A 19,399-nucleotide genomic window follows, 5' to 3' on the forward strand; every position below is an offset into this window, starting at 1 on the left:
AACAAAGCCAGGCCCCCGAGCCGAGCGTTTTCCAGCCGGGAAGAAAGCAGCTCCTCGGAGCGTTAATAAAAGCATTTTGTTAAGTTGTGGCAATTTTTAAAGAGGATTTTCTGCCTCGGGAGCCGCAGGTTTGTTTTGTGCGGCTTTTCCCCCTCCCTTCCTCCCATCCTTAAAAAGAAGGAGAAAAGCCAAAAGCAAGCGGATTTGTCATAACACCTCTTAGGAGCAGGGAACAACACAACTTAAATCCTTTCTTGCTTCTGAGACCGTCCAAGGCTCAGACTCAGCTGCCACAACCCCCTGACAGCTCTGGCAACCTTAGCATTGCATAGGGAATCGGGGAAAAAAAAACATCCACAATTTGATAAAGCTCCCGAATGTTTTCTCCCGAGCAGAACTCGGGGCAGGATTTGCAGCAGGAGGAGGAGGTTCTTTTCTGGGAGTTTCTGCCGGGAAGCAGCTCATCCATTCGGAGCAGATAAATGTTCCTGAGAACACTGAGCTCCCCTGAAACAAGACACTGGAAATAAATCACTTCCACTGGCTCAAGGTATCGCAAATGCGAGGAGATATTTACGTCACTAAAAATACACGGAATTACAGATAAATCCAGACCCTCCAAGCAGAACCAGGATCCGTTTTTCCCCCAGCTAAAGGAAAAGCAGCTCAGGTGCTGCAGGTGGAAGTGAGCCACGGAAGGAGGATGTGGAGAATTTTCCTCTGCACAGAAGGGAAATATTCCATTCTGCAGGAAACGGATGAGGCTGTGGAGGTGTCCCTGGAGCTGGATGAGCTCTGCCCAGAGCTGGGAACAGCGCTGCTCCCCTGCTGCTGTCACCTCCCACCCTGCTCCCAGGCAGGGCCAAATGTCAAAGCAGTCCCAGCTCCAAACCGAGCCAAAAGGAAGCAGATTCAGTTCTGTGATCTTTGAGTGGCACCTGCCCCATCCCATCCCATCCCATCCCATCCCATCCCATCCCAGACAGGACTCGAGGGAAATGCAGAGCCAGGCTGAGCTGGGTCCTAGGGCAGAAACACCCAAGAATATAAAAATTCAAAATGCCTTTAAAAACAAGAGCTCTGCACTGTGCTGTCAGTGCCACCCCTCCTGGCCACCTCCCACAGGTGAGGTGTCACTCCTCAGTGCCACCCCTCCTGGCCACCTCCCTGCTCCCAGAGCCTCCCAGAGCTCCAGGGGTGAGTTCTGAGCACTGCAGGAGCTGCAGGTTCTTTCCTTCGTTAAAAAGCAGGAGAAGGAGGTGGCTGAGATGGGTGTGTGCTCAGCTCCCGGTGCTGGAGCTCACCTGGAGCCACAGCCAGCCCTGCATGGAACCCAGAGCTGGCACTTGGTGCCACCAACGAACACAGTGCCACCATGGAACCTGTGCCACCACGGACACAGTGCCACCATGGAAACAGTGCCACTATGGAAACAGTGCCACTATGGACCTGGTACCACCACAGAACCCAGTGCCACTACGAACCCAGTGCCACCATGGAAACAGTGCCACCAGGGACCCACTGCCACCATGGACATGGTACCACCACAGAACCCAGTGCCACCACGGACCCAGGGCCACCATGGACCTGGTACCATCACAGAATACAGTGCTACCACAGACCCAGTGCCACCACGAACACAGTGCCACCATGCACCCAGTGCCATCATGAACCCAGTGCCACCATGCACACAGTGCCACCAGAGAACCTAGTGCCACCAACAAACACAGTGCCACCATGGAAACAGTGCCACCACGGACACAGTGCCACCATGGACACAGTGCCACCGTGGAACCAGTGCCACCATGGACACAGTGCCACCGTGGAACCAGTGCCACCACGGACACAGTGCCACCATGGACATGGTACCACCACAGAACCCAGTGCCACTATTAACCCAGTGCCACCATGGTAATAGTGCCACCAGGGACCCACTGCCACCACAAACCCAGTGCCACCATGCACCCAGTGCTACTGTGAACCCAGTGCCACCATGCACCCAGTGCCACCACAAACCCAGTGCCACCATGCACCCAGTGCCACCACAAACCCAGTGCCACCAAGGACCCAGTGCCACCCCACTGCAGAAAAGGTCACAGCTTCCCTCACCCCCTGCCCACTTTCTCCACCCCCCTCCCCTCCCCACCATTCCCAGCCATTCCACGAGCACCACGGAGAACCAAGAGCCACCAGGGCCACTCCAGAGACTGCCACCAGCCCCAGGTGCCACCTGTCCCTTCCCTGCAGAGCCTTCCTGACCCCCTCACCCCAAACCGTGCCCTGAGCCCAGCCCTGAGCCCAGCCCAGCCCAGCCCAGCCCAGCCCAGCCCAGCCCAGCCTCACCTGTGGCTGCGGGGTCGCTCCGGGAGCTGCACCTGAGTCTCTGCCTCTCTTCTCGCTGCTTCTCGCTGCGGCTCCGGAGGGAGGAATGAGGGAACCCTGGGGCATGGCCGGAGTGCGTCGGCGCTGGCAGGAGCCCGGAATGTCCAGCTGACATTCCAGCGGGGCTGTGCTGGGAGAAACAGCCAGGGAGGGACAGGGAGAGCGGGACAGGACGAGAGGAGCCGGCCGTGGGCTTGGGAAATCGGCTCTCCAGGAAAACAACTGGGTGTTTGTCCATCTGTTTTTCCGAGGAATTCCCCCTCAGCTCGGCCCCCGCAGGGTTTGTCACCTCCCTGGGCTGACACGGAGAGGGATGGAGCTTCCCAGAGCTGCCAAACCAGCGGAAAAAACAGCCCGGGCAGGGGCTGGGGACACCAAATCTGCCTTTGTGACAAAGAAAAGGTGCTGGGCACAGGGGGGAGATGCTGGGCTTTGCCCAAAGCTGGGCAGGAGATGAGAGGATCCAGAGCTCAGGCCCTGCCAAGGGAAAAGAGCCACGTCAGGGCTCGGGAGCCGTGTGGGGAATGGAAAAGTCCCAGGGAGCTCCTGCCAGGGCCACCCTGTCCCCTGCAGCACTCGGGGACAGCGTGTGCCCCCCCGGGCCTCACTGTCCTGTGTGCCAAGGGCTCCTGCCAGCCTCCTGCACCCCAAAAAATGGGATGCATGTGTTTTTCAGGGAATGACAAGGAACAGGCAGCCTGGGCAGCACCCAGGACAAGGAGGGGACGGTGCCTGCTCCTCACTCCCCAGCAGGAGCTTGAGGATTTCAGCACAGCCATGCCCAGGCTGGGGCTCTCCAGGGATGCCAGGGGGGAAATGCCAGGGAAGAAAACCTCCCAGCTGGGAACAGGAGTGGTGGATGTGGAAATTCCCACTAACTGGAGGGGAGAAACCAGGCTCAGGAGGAGCAGAGGGATCAAGCAGAGGTGGGGGCAGAGGCTGAAATTCAAGACAAGGATGAAAGAAAGACCCAGATTCCCAAGGCCTGACTTCACTCTGCTTCATGCTGCAATCTGAGCTCAGGAAGGCACCTCTTTATTTGTTTGTTGTTGTTGTTGTTTGGTTTTTTGTTTTGTTTTTTTTATTGGGCTGGTTTCTGAAGGAGAAAAAGCTGATCTGAGCACTCTGCACAGCCAGACTCAGGTTTCTGCTTCCTCTTCTCCTGTCCCCTGAGTCCAGCTGAGTTTCTTCCTCCTCCTCCTCCTCCTCCAGGGCAGGGCAGGCTCCAGACCAGCTCCTGTCCCCGTGCCCAGCAGGTCCCAACATCCCTGTGCTTGTTCTGCCACCCTCTGCAGCCCCGGCTCCAAAAGCCCCCAAAGAGCAGCCAGGCTCCAAACGCGCCAGGCTTTCAATCCAACCACCCAGAGCTGCTGGGGAGGGGCCAGGCTCCTGCTGGGGGTCCCTGGGGCTCAGTGAGAGGCAGGACTGGGCACCCAGGTGTGGCCTGGGGCACTGGGGAGCCCAACACAGCCCCCCTGGCACAGCCCACATTCCATCCTGGCAGTGCTCACCTTCCTGCTTGGATGGATCCATGGATGATGGATGGATGATGGATGGATGGATGGATGGATGGATGGATGGACGATGGGTGGATGGATGGATGATGGATGATGGATGGATGATGGATGGATGGATGGATGGATGGATGGATGGATGATGGATGGATGGATGGATGGATGGATGATGGATGGATGATGGATGGATGATGGATGGATGGATGGATGGATGGATGATGGATGGATGATGGATGGATGGATGATGGATGGATGATGGATGGATGGATGGATGGATGGATGATGGATGGATGGATGGATGATGGATGGATGGATGGATGGATGATGGATGGATGGATGGATGATGGATGGATGGATGATGGATGGATGGATGATGGATGGTTCCACAGATGGATGGATGGATGGATCAATGATGGATGGATGATGGATGGTTCCACGTTTGGTTCCATGTTTGGTTCCATGGATGGTTCCATGGATGGTTCCATGGATGGATTGATGAATGGTTCCATGGATGGATGATGGATGGATGGATGATTCCATGGATGGTTCCATGGATGGTTCCATGGATGGATGGTTCCATGGATGGACGATGGATGGATGGATGGATGATGGATGGATGGATCCATGGACGATGGATGGATGGTTCCATGTTTGGTTCCATGGATGGTTCCATGGATGGTTCCATGGGTGGATGATGGATGGATTGATGATGAATGGATGATGGATGGTTCCATGGATGGTTCCATGGATGGATTGATGATGAATGGATGATGGATGGTTCCATGGATGGTTCCATGGATGGATTGATGAATGGATCAATGATGGATGGTTCCATGGATGGATGGATGATGGATGGATGGTTCCATGTTTGGTTCCATGGATGGTTCCATGGATGGATGGATGGTTCCATGGATGGATGATTCCATGGATGGTTCCATGTTTGGTTCTATGGATGGTTCCATGGATGGTTCCATGGATGGATGGATGGATTAATGGATGGATGATGGATGAAGCTGTGCTCAGGGAGCAGCCCCAGGCAGGACTCTCTCCCTGTCCCTGTTCCCTCCCCAGCTCCCCTGGCTCTCTCCAGGACTGGCCCCATGCCCTGACTCTGTGCCCATCAGTAAGGTGCAGCATCAGCTGTCATGTCAGCAGCAGCAAAAGCATCCCGTGGGAAGGGCTTTAAATGGAAGCAGGAGAGGAAAAGATAAAGAGCTGCTTTCATTTCAGAGCCCTCCTTGGCCACATTTGCCTCCCTGACAGGCAGGGCATGCAACAGAAGTTATTTATAGAAATGTGGTTAATTATAGATATTTACTTTGCAGGAAATTGGGAAAGAGCAGCTCTGGCTGGCAGTGGGGGCTGGGAGGGGAGCAGGGCAGGGGGGCAGAACCTCCTTTTCCCAGGAAAACTGCTGGCACTGCTGGAACTCCCAGTCCAGTCTGGCATGGAAGGGGCTGCTCTGCCCTGGGGGGAGGAGAGGGGACAGGGGACACCATGGGGGTGACAGTCCCAGCCACCACCAGCCAGGCAGCAGCACCCCTGGCACATGGAATGGCTCCCAGCAGCACCACTGCCTCACCTGGAATGGATTCCAGCTGTAACTTAGCAACCTCACCTGGGGAAAAGCATCCCCCCAGAACGGGGGATCTGAGCACAATCAGCCTTGCCCTGCTTCCCTTCTGCTCCCAAACCTCAGCAACTGCAGCCAGACAGGAGGCAGCTCCTGCTGGCCACAGAGCCACCCCCTTCCTGTGCCACTGGAAATCCCCTTTGCCACCCAGAGCCACAGGAAGGGGTGAATGAATCAAATGTGAGTCACCCCTTTCCACAGCAGTGGGGAAACTACTCCTGCCACACCCCAGAACCTGGGAGAAGCTGGAACTCAACAGTCTGTGATGTCTGAGCACAAATAAAAGTAGCAAATTATTGGTAATAAATTTATTTTTGATATTGATTTCTTTACAGAGCTAAATGGAACATAGAAACAGCACCAAGCCATTGAAGTTTGTTCTACAAAACCAGGTTTAATACAAAAGGATGACAGCAATGCCTGACTCTGCACTTCTGGACGGTTAAAAAAGCTCACCCAAACCCCAGCAAGAGTTTAAAAAGATTTAAGAACAGAGGCACCGGTGTTTGAGAGAATTTCTCTGGCAGCAGTGATGATCTATGTTGATACATTTAAGAAGAATCAAGGTTGCCTTTATTCTTTATTTATTGCAGTGCAAGGGGCTGGTCCTTGCCTCAAGGAGCTATTGAGTCTTCTGCCCAAACACCCACACCCCAAAATTTGGGGCCAGAGCCACTCCATGCAGGATATTCCCACATGGGGAGAGCTGCAGGCTCTGCCAGGTGAGCAGGCACAAGAACACACCTGGAGTGCATCACTGCCCAGGAGCAATCTGAGCACTCAGCTCCTCAAGGAGAACACCCAGGGGCTGCAGGGCTCAAATCACTGCTGGCTTCACTCTGCAACTGCTGCTGCCCGAGGCCAGAGAAGGATTTGGGTCCTGCAGCCCCAGGAGCTGCTGCAGAGCCCTGGGAAGAGCAGAGCTGCCACACACTGGTGCCATTTCCTGGGAAACAAACATTCCTTTGCTGGACAGAAAGAGAAGCTGAAGTAACCAAGTGATTACAGACACGAGATACGATTCAGCAGGGCTGGGACAGAGCCAGGCTGCTCCTGGGGACCCTCAGGGGGCTGCAGGAACAGCAGCAGTCCCAGAGCTGGCACATCCCTGCTCTGACACAAACACAGACACTGCAGCTGCCCAGCTCAAACATGAGCAGAGCCCTCCCACAGCTGCACTGCAACAGCCATGGAGCAGTCCTGGGCTGCAGCCACAGGAAAGCACCTTTAGAAGCTTCCTACATCCTTTATTTTCCACTCAAATTCCCCACCCCCACGCCCCTAGAAAATAATAAAGCACACAGACTGCAGACTTAAAAGTGTAACAGGGTCACAAACTCTCCTCCACCACCCCCAGCCCAGCCCAAACCACCAAGGCACGTCAGGCTCCCCCCTCTCTCCAGGCCCAGCTTCCCCCAATTCCCCCTCTCCCCAGTTTTGGATGGATGAAGCCAACACAAAACATTTTTCCTTCCCTGGGAAGCAGCAAGTGCTTCCTCACTGTCTTTGCACTGATAAAAATAAACACAAACAAAGACACTCCTGCACTGCCACCCTAGTGTTTCCATGGGAAATGTGTTTTTCAGATGGGCTCTGCCACCAGTTGGCCTTGGCAGAACTGAGGTCAAATTTTGCACCCCCAGGCTGTGGCAGAGCCCCCCAGCCCTCGACAGGGGTGTGCAGTTATTCTTTGCAGGTTGTTGTTTGCTTGCCACAGGAGCCAGGTCTCTGTGGAAGGCTCACTTTGGTGCAATTCCAGCTTCCCACCAGCTCAAGCCCATCTTCTTTCCAAGCCAGTATTGCCCTGAACGTTTGTGTTTGGAGAGTTTCAGCAGTGAGAGCGAACAGAGCCGTGCAAATCCCAAGCCTCGGGCCAGGCCCTGCGAGGCCCTGAGCCCTGCACAGGCTCCACAGCCCCTCCCTGCCCCAGGGCTGCTCCTCCTGCTGCTCTCAGTGCTCTGAGTCTGACAGGTAGGAGGGCTGAGTCCATCTCCACACCAGCATGTCCTCCCCTGCCACCCTGTGCGATTCCGTCTGGATGCGCGACTCGTTGGAGGCCAGGAAATCCACGGCTCGCTCCCACACCCTCTTCATCTTCTTTCTGCAAGCAACAGCAAGAAAAGAAATGAGCACCCCAAGCTGCTTGTGCTTCCTTGCCTACAGCAAGTGTGCCTGTGGATCTGGCTGCTTCCTGCTCCCTGTGCAGGCATCAAACAAAAGCTGGTTTCGAGATTTCAGACCAGGGCATGGCCACACAAATCCTGCCTGGGGGGAGGATGAGAGCCTCACTCAGTGCCCTGAATTTCTGCTTCAGTTTCTGCTGCAAAGGGACTCGATGAGCAAATTGCCCTGCACACAGATCTCAGCCAGGGGGCACCCTGATGTTCACCCCAGCTTTATCTCACACCCAGGGATGGCTCAAAGAGCTGCAGGCATCCCTTGTAGGAAAAGGAATCCTGTGCCTGATACACAGGGAGGATGTTTAACACTTCACAGGAGGACAAAGCAGCTCCATTTAATCAAAACACAAGAAAGAACCCTGCAGAAATGGAGCAAAGCACCAGGATCCAGCCCTGCAGCCCTTCAGCCCCACCACCCACAGAGCAATGACCTCAAGCACAACTCCTGTCTGAGAAGGAACCAAAACCAGCCTGAGGAGACACCAAAACCAACCTGAGGAAACACCAAACCCAACCTGAGGAAACACCAAAACCAACCTGAGGAGACACCAAATGTAACCTGAGGAAAAACCAAACCCAGCCTGAGGAAACACCAAACCCAAACCCAGCCTGAGGAGACACCAAACCCAGTCTGAGGAAACACCAAACCCAACCTGAGGAAAACACCAAACCCAACCTGAGGAAAACACCAAACCCAGCTTGAGGAAAACACCAAAACCAACCTGAGGAGACACCAAACCCAACCTGAGGAAAACACCGAACCCAGCCTGAGGGAACACCAAACCCAACCTGAGGAAAACACCAAACCATCTCACTCCAGCTGTACAACTCAACCTGGCCCCTTCCCAGGCCCACAATCACTGCAGAAGAGCCCCAGTATCCCCAGTATGTTCTGGAATTGTTCTGGTCTGGTTTGGAGCCAGCCAGGATGGCTGGGAAAGGGGACACCCAGCAGATGGAGCAGAGAACACCTGAGGCTCCAGCTCCAAGCAAAGCAAAGCAAACCAAGCCAAGCCAAACCAGGCACTGCTGCACAAAGACAACACATCTGAAGTGACATCACACCTGTGGCACTGCACAGGTGACATCACACCTGTGGCACTCACAGCCCCAGCCCCAGGGCTGGCTCACTGACCTGCTGAGCCTGAGCTGTGTCCAAGCCTTTCCCAGCCCAAAGGCTCCAGCCTCACCCTGCAGAGCAGCTCCAGGGATGCATTTTGGAGCTGTGCTGAATCCCATCCTGCAGCTTCCAGCCCTGCTGAGTGCCCAGAACCAGCTCACCTGCTCTGGGGAGGGATCAGGCTGTCCCTGACGTGGAAGATGCCGACGTAGGGGTAACGCTCCAAGTTCCGCTCCCATTCCTTGTAGTGGTCCTGCACAACAGCTGGGGGACAGGAGGACACAGCAGTGAGGGCTGGAGCCTGCAGGGAGCAGAGCAGGGCTCCCTGTGCTCCCACTGCTCCTACCTATGATCTTCTTCACCATTTCATACATGGCTTGTTCCTCCTCCTCCATCTTCCGCCAGCGGTACCGGAGGTAGAGCAGGATCCCCCACAGGGTTATCAGACCTAAATCAGAATAAAAACAGACAATTCAGGAACTGACAGCTGCCTGCTTGCTGGATGCAGTTTTAGTTCTGACACTGGCCTGCTTGCTCCCCAAAATCCCTCAGTGCTGCCCCCCTGCAGGTGTAGGAGTGGGATGAGGTGGGAAAGCCTCAGCACAACCACAGGGCCCCAGTTCTGCAAATCCCAGAGGCCTCCCCCACAAGGATCACTCAAAAACTGTCAGGTTTCACTGCTTCATGGAGAGCTGCTGGACAGGGAAATAAAGCTCCAGTGGCAGCCCAAAATGCAGGAGATGTGTATGGAAGGTGTAGCAGTTCCAGTGCCCCCGGTAGGACTTCAGTGTCTGCAATAAACAAAAGTGTCCCTTGTCACCCCCTCCCTGTCAGGCTGGATTAGAAACTCCTGCAGGCACACAGCTCTCGTTATCACCTTGCTGGGTAAAGCCCCTGTCTCAGCTGAGGCGTGACAGACTACTCCCATAAAACCTCCAACCCTGAAATGCTACAAGTCATCATTAAAGAGGCTGCAGGACTTGGGAGCTTAGAGCAAGAAAAAAAGAAAAACTGACTCCTCAAGGTAAGTTAACACACTTATTCTGCAGCCCATAATAATGGGCACTTGAGGAATACCCAGAGAGCTCATCAGCTGCCTGATTTAAAGCAACTTTTAAGCACTCACAGCACAAGAGGGGGGCTCTGGGTCTCCTGTGCTGCCAGAACAAAGGTTAATTAGACATTAACTCATCAGCAGATTTATTTCACCTCACTCAGGCATTTCCTATGGCTGAGGAATGTGTGATCACAGGGTTTCATCCCTGCAGTGAGCCCCAAGAGCCACTTACTCCAGAAGAACAGGAACAGGTTCATGATGGCCGTGACCACGGCGCGGCGGAAGCGGCAGCCCAGCCCCATCTGGGGGTGGACAGATTCCAGGCAGAACACTTCCTCCACGCTGGAAACCGGCTCTGACATGTCCCTGCCTTTCAACCTGAAGGGAAGAGGCACAAAAATCTCACTGAAGAGAGCAGGCTGCAACTGCAGTGTTTAATCAAGGCCGGGAGAACAAGCAGACTGCGGATGCAGCAGCTCGCAGGAAATGTCCCCACACCCAGGCACAGCCTCCTGTCACAACTTTTGGGGATTGGCTCAGCCAGGGATGGCTGTGGCTTCAGGAAGGAGCAGGGCTGCAGTTCCCACTGGCACACTGAGCATCCCTGCCCTGCCTCTGTGACAGCCCCTCTCAGCGTGCCCAAGATTAAACTCAGAATTGGATTCCCACCTCCCAGCACGGAGATGGAAATGTTCCCTGAGTCAGAGCCACAGCTCAGCCCCATGGAAATGTTCCCTGAGTCAGAGCCCTGCTCAGCCCCATGGAAATGTTCCTTGAGTCAGAGTCACTGCTCAACCCCATGGAAATATTCCCTAAATCAGAGCCCTGCTCAGCCCCATGGAAATGTTCCCTGAGTTAGAGAGAGCCACTGCTCAGCCCCATGGAAATGTTCCCTAAATCAGAGCCCTGCTCAGCCCCATGGAAATGTTCCCTAAGTCAGAGCCCTGCTCAGCCCCATGGAAATGTTCCTTCAGTCAGAGCCCTGCTCAGCCCCAGCAGTGGGAAATGGGGGATCCAGGTTGGGAGCAGGAGCAGCTCAGAGTGCCAGAGCACCAGCACAGAGCCCTGCAGAGCTCTCAGCCCCTCCTGCTGCTCCCAAAGCCAGGCTCACTCCACAGAGCCATTCCCAGAGCTCACAGACATCAGGGGATCCAGCAGATCCAGGGGAGCTGGACCAAAGGGGACTGTATTTTTTAAGCTCCTAATTATGAACAGCCCATTAAACAAAGGGGTTTTCTCAGAGAGCTGGGCCAGGTCCTGGGTTCTGCAGGAGTTTCCCACCCCCTTGTCTTATTTACAACCCAAATTCCACAGAAATATTTAAACCATGCAGCAGAATCACCCCGTGCAAAGCTCATTTTCAGCCCTGCCTCTCAGACTAGCAGCTAAAAAAAAATCTCATGTAGCTAAAAATGCCAAGGGCAGGGTTTTGGGGATGCTGCCACACCAGCTCTGGGGAAGCAGAGCTGTTTGGGGACCAGCCAGCAGAGCTGCTAATTAACAAAATAAAAAGTGGGAGGATATTGTATCCCACGGCTTCTGGCTGGAAATGTGCTGGAGTATAAAAATACAAGATTTGAAAACTCTGCATCCCAGCCCACCTACAAATCCAGCCCTGCCCCTAAGGAAGCTGTGCCCTGTCCTGGGAATTTGCACACCCCAGGAATCAAAGCAGCAGATGCTGTCTGATCTGTGGATCACAGCAGCAGCTGCAGAAATATTTAAGAGCAAATGGAGCAGTGGGAATTCCTACAAGCCTTGCCCACCAACCCCAGCACCACGAGTGCTGCAATTCACTTAATCAGAGACACATTTAGCAACGTGAAAATGCAAACAACTGTTAAGGCTTTGGAGTTCGAGCAGACTGGAGGCAGCCCACGCTTCCCAGAGGAAGGTGATGATGGCTGCTGACTCTGGATAACACTCTTTCCATAGGTTATGGACTGGATATTGTACTTTTAACCTGAAAACTCAGTACTGCTGTTCTTTCTCATGGGTGGAGCCTGAGAAATGCCCCCTCAGTGACCCAGCAGCACCCACAGCAGTCAGACCATCCATTCAGGAGGAATTACTCCATGGAAAGGGTGGGCAGCACTGCCAGGGGCTGCCCAGGGAAGTAGTGGAATTGCCATCCCTTGGATGTGACACTCAGTGCTCTGGTGGGGTTGTCCAGGTGGGGATCAGTCACAGGTTGGTGATCCCAGAAGGATTTTCCAGCCTCAGTAATTCTGGGATTCACAGCTCTGCCAAACACAAGTGGCACTGCAGGTATCACTCAACATCCCCTTCCCTCTCCTGCTCCTTGGGACTTGTTCCAGACCCCAAAGTGTGGGTGACAGCCCCCACTGCACACAGGGCTCTGCTGGCCAGTGAACCCTCTGGTCCAAAGATACAGCCCCACACATGCACAAATATTCTGGAGAGAGTTTATCCTGGAAAAAGTGACCATGTGGGCAAGTTAAGGAAGAGCTGCAGGCACAGGACACCAGGATCACTCCAGAGCCACAGCACAACCACTGATGGCCACAAGCAGCCCTGAGCTCCCACTCATCTCACCTGCAGCACATCCCTGGACACAGTGCCACAGCCTGGGCTGGGCATGAGGCTCCTGGAGGGAGCTCAGCTCCCACCCTGCTGCAGGGCTGAGCTTCTCCTTTGGAACTTTGCCCAGCAAGCTCTGCCACAGCCAAGCCCAGCCTATCTGCTGAAGCCTAACGAGCTCTGGGAGCTAAAGGGCACCACTGACCCTGTGAAATTCCACCCCAGCCCACACCCAGATCCCCAACTTTGACACAGTGGGCTCCTGCCCACCCAATTCCCAAATCCTTGTGGTGCTGAGTACCAGCACATCCCTGACTTTGACACATGGCATTTCTGCTCACCCAATTCCTAAATCCCTGTTGTTGCTCAGTATCAGCACATCCCTAACTTTGACACAGGGGGTTTCTGCTCACCCAATTCCCAAATCCCTGTTGCTGCAGTATCAGCACATCCCTAACTTTGACAGAGGCTCACCAAATTCCCAAATCCCTGTTGCTGCTCAGTACCAGCACATCCCTAACTTTGACACAGAAGGTTTCTGCTCACCCAATTCCCAAATCCTTGTGGTGCTGACTACCAGCACATCCCTAACTTTGACATAGGGGGTTTCTGCTCATCAAATTCCCAAATCCCTGTTGCTGCAGTACCAGCACATCCCCAATTTTGACACAGAAGTTTCTGCTCACCGAATTCCCAAATCCTTGTTGCTGTTCAGTATCCAGTCCAGGGCAGCTTTAAACTTCCTTGTGGAAGTGCCAGTTACATTCTGTGCAAAGGAAGCCATAAGAAGATTAGCCCTCCATTCATTTCAAATACTGACCAACATGATTTCATTACAGCAGTGGGAGAATTCACTCCACAGGGGCTGTCCTCAGGTTAATTCTTATCAGGATTCTGCAAACTGGAGGGAGGAGAACTAAGCCTGAAGGTCTGCCTGGCCTAAAGTCTTCTGACTGGGGAGATGATGCATGAAGAACTCTGTGAAATAACACCATCCCAGACTGTTAGGGCTAACCACTAAATACAACATAATCTTACTGACAGGTTACCAGGAAAGAAATGGAATGCTGGATCAGAGCAGTCTGTCTCCTGACACTCTGCAGCAGAGAAAAATCCTTCTTCTGCCCAGCCCTCAATGCAGAGAAATTTCTGGTTGCACAAGACTGATGGCTCCAGTGAAACAACAAACCATTAAGATTTACAGGGGGTGAATCAGAGATGGAGGAGAAAATGATTTTCAGAAGAACTGCTGAGAACAGGACTGGCCAACGGGGAAGTGAGAGACAGGGGAGGGAATCAAAGCAGGATGAGGAAGCAAAATGGATGGTGAATTGTTTTAGTGTCTATTATTTATTGCTTTATAAGAGACTAAGCACTGGGTTATAACAAAGCTGCTCAGAGCCCACTCACCAGCACATGATCCTGCGCCTCACTAACCCAAATGCATTTGCTTTTTAGGTTCTCAGGGTTTCCACATTCAAAATTACCTGGTAAGAAAAGTCAAATAGAAAAATTATATTTGTAAAAAAAGCCCTTGAACAGCTCAGAACCAGGCTCTGAATGTACACCAAGAAATGCTCTCCTTTCCAATCAGCCCCAGCCCTGAGCAAAATGATTCCAGGGTGAGATTTATATTGCAGGCAGATCAGATTATGACTATTAATAAAATGCTCAGCCACTGCATGGAGGTTGGATAAAGGCAATCAAACCTCTCACTTCAGAGCTGCTGCTGGATAAGGGCAATCAAAGCTGACACTTCAGAGCTGCTGAACACACAATGAGGGGGAAAAGTATTGCTCCTGCCCCTTGCAGAGCACAGAACCACAGCTGCCACCAGGTACCAGGTGTGCAGCTAATGATCAGTGTTCAAAATGCCTCCAAGGAGCTGAAATCCCAGCTCTGCCTCTAACCCAGGCAGAGAAATGCTGGCAAGGCACTAAATCCTCTAAATCTTGCCTCACCAAGTTGACTAAACAAATGTGCTAAGTAAATCTGGTGGAAATCCGAAGTCAGATTTGAAAAGATTTACGAATTCTGTGCAGCTTCAATATCCAAAGGCTTCAGCCTTGAGGTCTGAAATGCAGAAAATGGAACTGAAACCCCTTTACTGATCACCACTGCTGTGAATCTTCCTGAACAAGTCCCTGCTCAGACAGTGGATTTCTAGCAGCATACTGCACCCAAAATACCAGTACTGGCTGGATTTATTCCTGGAGTAGGGACTGTGCTGGGTCAGCTCCTCATCTCAGAGAGCCTGTCCCACTCTGTGGTGAGGAAAAGGAGAGGCACTCACACATCTGCTACCACATTTCAGCAGAAATTACAATTTCTTAGGTCACTTCATGTGTAAGAACACATCAGTTTACACTCCTGGCTCTATCTTGAAGACAATTTCAAGCTGTTGGTAGAAAAGAATAACAAACCCAACCAATCCTACCTGAAACTCCCAACTTCAAGCACAAACAAGGCCCACTCACCCAGGCAGGGTGACAGGACTGCATTAGCCAAGCACCACTCAGAATAAAAATAAACCCACCTTTCCTTGTTTTCCTATTCCCTGATGCCTCAGAACTCCTCAAAGGGAACTGCTTGTTCCACAAACCCCTCCAGAGTGGGACAGGAGGGAGCAGGAGCTGGGGGAGGCAGCTCCTGCAGGCTCAGCAGGGCTGGGGGATGCTGGCACTCACCTGCCTGCACAGACAGGTAATTGTAGAGCTCCTGCAGCACAGCCATGGTCACATCCTTTTGCTTGGCCTGGCAGAACTGCAGGGCACAGACAGGGACAAGGACACACATCAAAGGTGGCACAGGGACAGTGGGAGTGCAGCTCCAGACACCCACAGCACCACCAGCTCCAACCCAATCTCCTGAGCAGAGGAACATCCCAGGCACAAGTGACCCCGAGCATCTTCTGGAGGTCCCTGCCCAGAGGGACTGGGTGAGTTTTAAGGTTCCAGCCCAAACCAGTCTGGGATTCTGGGATTCTATGAAGTGCCACCAACTCACAGCCCAGGCTGCAGCACCAGCCTGGGACCCACCATATATTGATGCATCAGCTCCAGAACTTCCCAGCCCAGCAGAACTCAGAATCCAACAGGAAAAGAAACCTTCTCCCTCCTCCTCATGGAATGTTTGGGTTGGAAGGAACCTTTAAAGCTCACCCAGCTCCTCCCCCTATCCCAGGCTGCTCCAAGCCCTGTCCAACCTGGCCTTGGGCACTTTCAGGGATGGAGCAGCCACAGCTCCTCTGGGAATTCCATGCCAGCCCCTCCCCACCGTCCCAGGGAAGGAATTATTCCAAATATCCCATCCAAACCAGCACAGGGAATCCTGGAATGGTTTGGGTTGGATCATCCAATCCCAAGGGCAGGGACACCTCCCACTAGCCCAGGCTGCATTTTATCCACATCCAACCCAGCTTTGGGAACTTCCAGGGATGGGGAAGCCCCAACTTTCCCAAAAATCCATCCTGACAGGGAGCAGGGCTGTGCAGGCACTCCACAGTGGAGCTCAGGGAATTAGCTGGATTACATCTTGCACTGTTAAAGCTGAAAACAGCTTTATTGCAAACCAATACCACTGCTGGTACAACTGTTAAAAAGAAATTGATTCACATAATTGGGAATTTAAATTTTTATCTTTCAGAGTCTCATACACACTCCTAACTTAATCTGGCCCATTAATTCCAACTCATCAAGTCCCAATTTTTCTGTAAAACGACAGAACTAATCATTTTACAGTGATACTGTTATGGGTGGAATTGAATACCTGGAATAATCACTGTTCTGTGAGAGCTCACAAGATTGAGGATAAATAAATAAATGCTTACATCATCCGTGCTCTTGTCACAATCCACAGGCAAGAGATTAACTAGGAAAGAGAAGAGGGTGAGTTAGCTGCCTGCAAACAAGAGCTTTGATCAAGAAAATAATTATCTTTTGAAAAGTAGGCTCAACTTAAAGCCTGGTTGTGCTATTGTTCAAACAATATAAAAACAGCCCCTCCGGGAGCTGCTTTGGGAGCAGCCCTGAGGAAAAACACACCAATGATGGAGCTGAGAACTTCTTCAGATGGGGAGTGAAAACTGTTTTAGCAGCTCCTGTTTGAGGAGAAGCTTCAGGCTGATCTTTACACCCCAGTGCTGCCTCTTGCTGCCCACCAGGGTCAGCTGAACTATCCCAGCACAGCCAGGGAGGGAAATGAGCCCTCCTGGAGTGGGAATGCAGCTCTGGGCTCTGCAGGGCTGGGACAGCTCTCACTGCCCTGTGCTGCCCCAGGGCTGGCACAATTCTAACCTGGGCAACACTCCTGCCTCCAGAACTGTCACAGCTGGAACAGGACAATCCAGGGACAATGGGCAGTTTTGTCCTGGCTTTGGGAATGCAGCAGCTTTCCACACCAAGTGTGCCCAGGCTGAGGAGCAGCACCTTCCCAAAACAGCCCCCAAACTTTTCTTTGTTCAGCTCAAAGCCTGAAATATCCCCATTTCCAACTGTTTCAGCTGGGGAACTCTGCTTTAAAAACCAGCTGCTGGGGGAAACCCTTTTTCATTTCTCACTGAAAAAGAAACTGCCACACCTGAAGTGCTGAACTGATGTGCTGCACTTCCCCCTCAGACAGAATAAAAGCTGGGAAGGGCCGTGCTGGCAGAGGGAACATCAAAAACACAGCCCAGGTGCTACACAGACATTGTGCCACACCATAAAATCCATCCTTGGCCCAGCAGGTATTCATAAAACCCATCCTTGGCCCAGCAGGTATCCATAAAATCTATCCTTGGCCCAGCAGGAATGGCATTCCACATAAACCCCACGGTACTGAGAGACTGAAGGCCAAACTCGTTTGGAAAAAGCAAACTTTTGATTTGCCTCCCATGATTAACAAGGTTTCCCATAGGAAAGGGGAGAGAGATGGGAAGAGGGACAGAAACAGAGATGTCAGGTAATGGCAATGAGGATGATAAATGTGATGGGGATGGAAGCAATAAAGGGAAAAGAGGAAAACAGGTGAAGAATAAAGCTGAAACGAGAATTAAACCAGTGCACGTACATCTCTCCTCTGTCCCGTCCAGCCAGCCTGACCCAACCATCTTCACCACGAGGATTCCCAGAAAAATCAGGAGCAGCACCAGGCTGGCGAGGCACAGGAACTGGGACAGGTAATACTCCAGCCCTTTGCCCTTGCCCTCCGGCTGCTGCCGGGGCGCCGAGCGCAGCAGGGCCGTGCGCGGGGTCACTCCGTGCCCCCCATCGCTGGCTGCTCGCCACGGGAAGCGCCGGATCAGCCCCCCAGCCCGGCTGCCAGCATCCCTCTCTGCTTCCTTCCCAACGCTGGAAGCCAGGTCGTCCTTCCCTCTCCTGAACAAGCTGCTCAACCTCATGGGGGCCGCCGAGGAGCCCCACTGGGTGCTGGGGGTCACCTCGCTCTCCCGTCTCCACCAGGTGTTGGAGGAGAGCCCTTTCCTGTCCCCCGCTGGGTCCCAGGCAGCCCGGGAGCTCTGCGCCCCGATTTCCCCTCCCGATGTCCCCCAATGGCTCTTGGGCTTCTCCTCGCTGGGAAGGGGTTTGGAGCCTGCCGAGGAGCCCCAGTAGGGTGTGGAGCTCAGCCCCCCCAGCCCATCCAAGCCAGGCCGGCTGCCGAGCCCCCCGCTCCTCTCTGCTGAGGGGCTCCACTGGGATGTGGAGTTTGATCCCCGAAACCTGTCCAGGGTGGGTCTCAGGCCACTGCTGAGCCCCCCGCTCCTCTCTGAGGCGCCCCACTGCAGCGAGGAGCCCCGAAAGCCATCCAGGGTGGCCCCCAGCCCCTGGCTGAGCCCCCGGCCGTGCTCTGCGGCATCTCTGGATGTGTCCCAATGGGACGCAGAGCTCAGCTCCCCGGCCCTGTCCACCCCCAGGCCCCCGCTCCTCTCTATGGACGTGTCCCACTGCGAGGGGGAACCGAACCCCCCGTGCCCAGCCACGGATGTCCCCAGCCCACCGCCACCTCTCTCCACAGTCGTCCCCCACTGCTCCGAAGGGCTCAGCCTCCCGAGGCTGTCCCGGGACAGGCCGCCCTCAGCCCTGATGCCTCCGCCCCGGCCCGGCGGGGACCCCCGGGGGTCCCCCCAGGCCTGCCCGCCGCTCTCTCCCGACGTCCCCCAGCGGGACGCGGGCGGCCGCCCCACTTCCTCCTCCTCTTCCTCCTCCTCGTCCTCCTCCTCACTCTCACGGGCGGCCCCGCCGGTGAAGCCGGAGCGCTGCCGCGAGGGCGAGGCCTGCGGCGGCCCTGCGGAGGAGCGGCCCGGGCTGGGCGGCGCGGTGCGGCCGCTGCGCCGGGCCGCCGCCACCTCGGCCCGCAGGCAACCTAGCTTCTTGATGTAGACCTTGCGGGTGGTGGCGGTGATGGGCCCCGGGCGGTAGCCCAGCGCCAGCAGCTCCTTGCGGAGCTCCGCGTCCGTCAGCTCCGCCATGGCCGCGCCAGGCCCCGCCGGAAGCGCCCCGCGGGCGGGAAGCGACGCCGCCATCTTGGGAGGGGCCCCGCGCGCCCCTGGCGCCGCCATGTTGGGGAGGGCACGGGGTGTGTGGGGAAAGGGCGCGGAGGTGTGGGCGCCATGTTGAGAAGGTCAAGGACGGTGTGGGCTCCCGGTCCCGCCGTGTCCTGAGGGAACGGTGGCTCCCGCTCCGCGCTGCTCCCTCAGGGTGGGGAAAAGGGGCAGAAATGGGGAAAGCAAACGGTGAAAGCTGCCTCATCTGCAGGATGAGCCCATAGCGGTGATGGGTTGCCCCCATCGTGTGGGGATGCTCCTGAAACAGCTCCTGCCTCACTCACCCCGATGTTCTGACATTTTTAAGGCCATTCTCCCAAAAAAAGTCCCTTTTCCAGCCACCTGCCACCCCCACACCATTTCCGTCATCGCTGCTCAGTTGCTGAGCTCTGCCAGAACCTCAGGCAGGACCAGGATCCAGATCCATGAAATATTTCCCGAGAAGGGGG

At 54.3% G+C, this 19,399-nt stretch overlaps 1 protein-coding gene across 1 annotated transcript; it reads right to left on the reverse strand.

Annotated features, from left to right (window-relative positions):
• Positions 1–5,822: 5,822 nt before the first annotated feature.
• Positions 5,823–18,914, reverse strand: LEMD2 (LEM domain nuclear envelope protein 2). Its single transcript, XM_033080271.2, has 9 exons — positions 17,477–18,914; positions 16,257–16,297; positions 15,115–15,190; positions 13,838–13,914; positions 13,114–13,193; positions 10,119–10,264; positions 9,176–9,277; positions 8,991–9,093; positions 5,823–7,630 (listed from the first exon to the last, which is right to left on the reverse strand). Exons 1-9 carry the CDS (start codon positions 18,873–18,875, stop codon positions 7,480–7,482), a joined length of 2,175 nt encoding a protein of 724 aa, XP_032936162.1. The 5' UTR covers positions 18,876–18,914; the 3' UTR covers positions 5,823–7,479.
• Positions 18,915–19,399: the final 485 nt, after the last annotated feature.

This window comes from Catharus ustulatus, chromosome 25 (assembly GCF_009819885.2).
Source record: "Catharus ustulatus isolate bCatUst1 chromosome 25, bCatUst1.pri.v2, whole genome shotgun sequence".
In the NCBI taxonomy this organism is placed as follows: Eukaryota; Metazoa; Chordata; class Aves; order Passeriformes; family Turdidae; genus Catharus; species Catharus ustulatus.

Excerpts from the sequence above, each read along its gene's own strand:
- LEMD2 (XM_033080271.2), bottom strand. The coding sequence starts at position 18,875 with ATGGCGGAGCTGACGGACGCGGAGCTCCGCAAGGAGCTGCTGGCGCTG. Across the intron at positions 16,298-17,476 it reads GGACGGGACAGAGGAGAGAT|TTAATCTCTTGCCTGTGGAT; the intron begins GTACGTGCACTG and ends TCTCTTTCCTAG. Across the intron at positions 10,265-13,113 it reads AACAAGGATTTGGGAATTCG|GTTGAAAGGCAGGGACATGT; the intron begins GTGAGCAGAAAC and ends TCTTCCCTTCAG.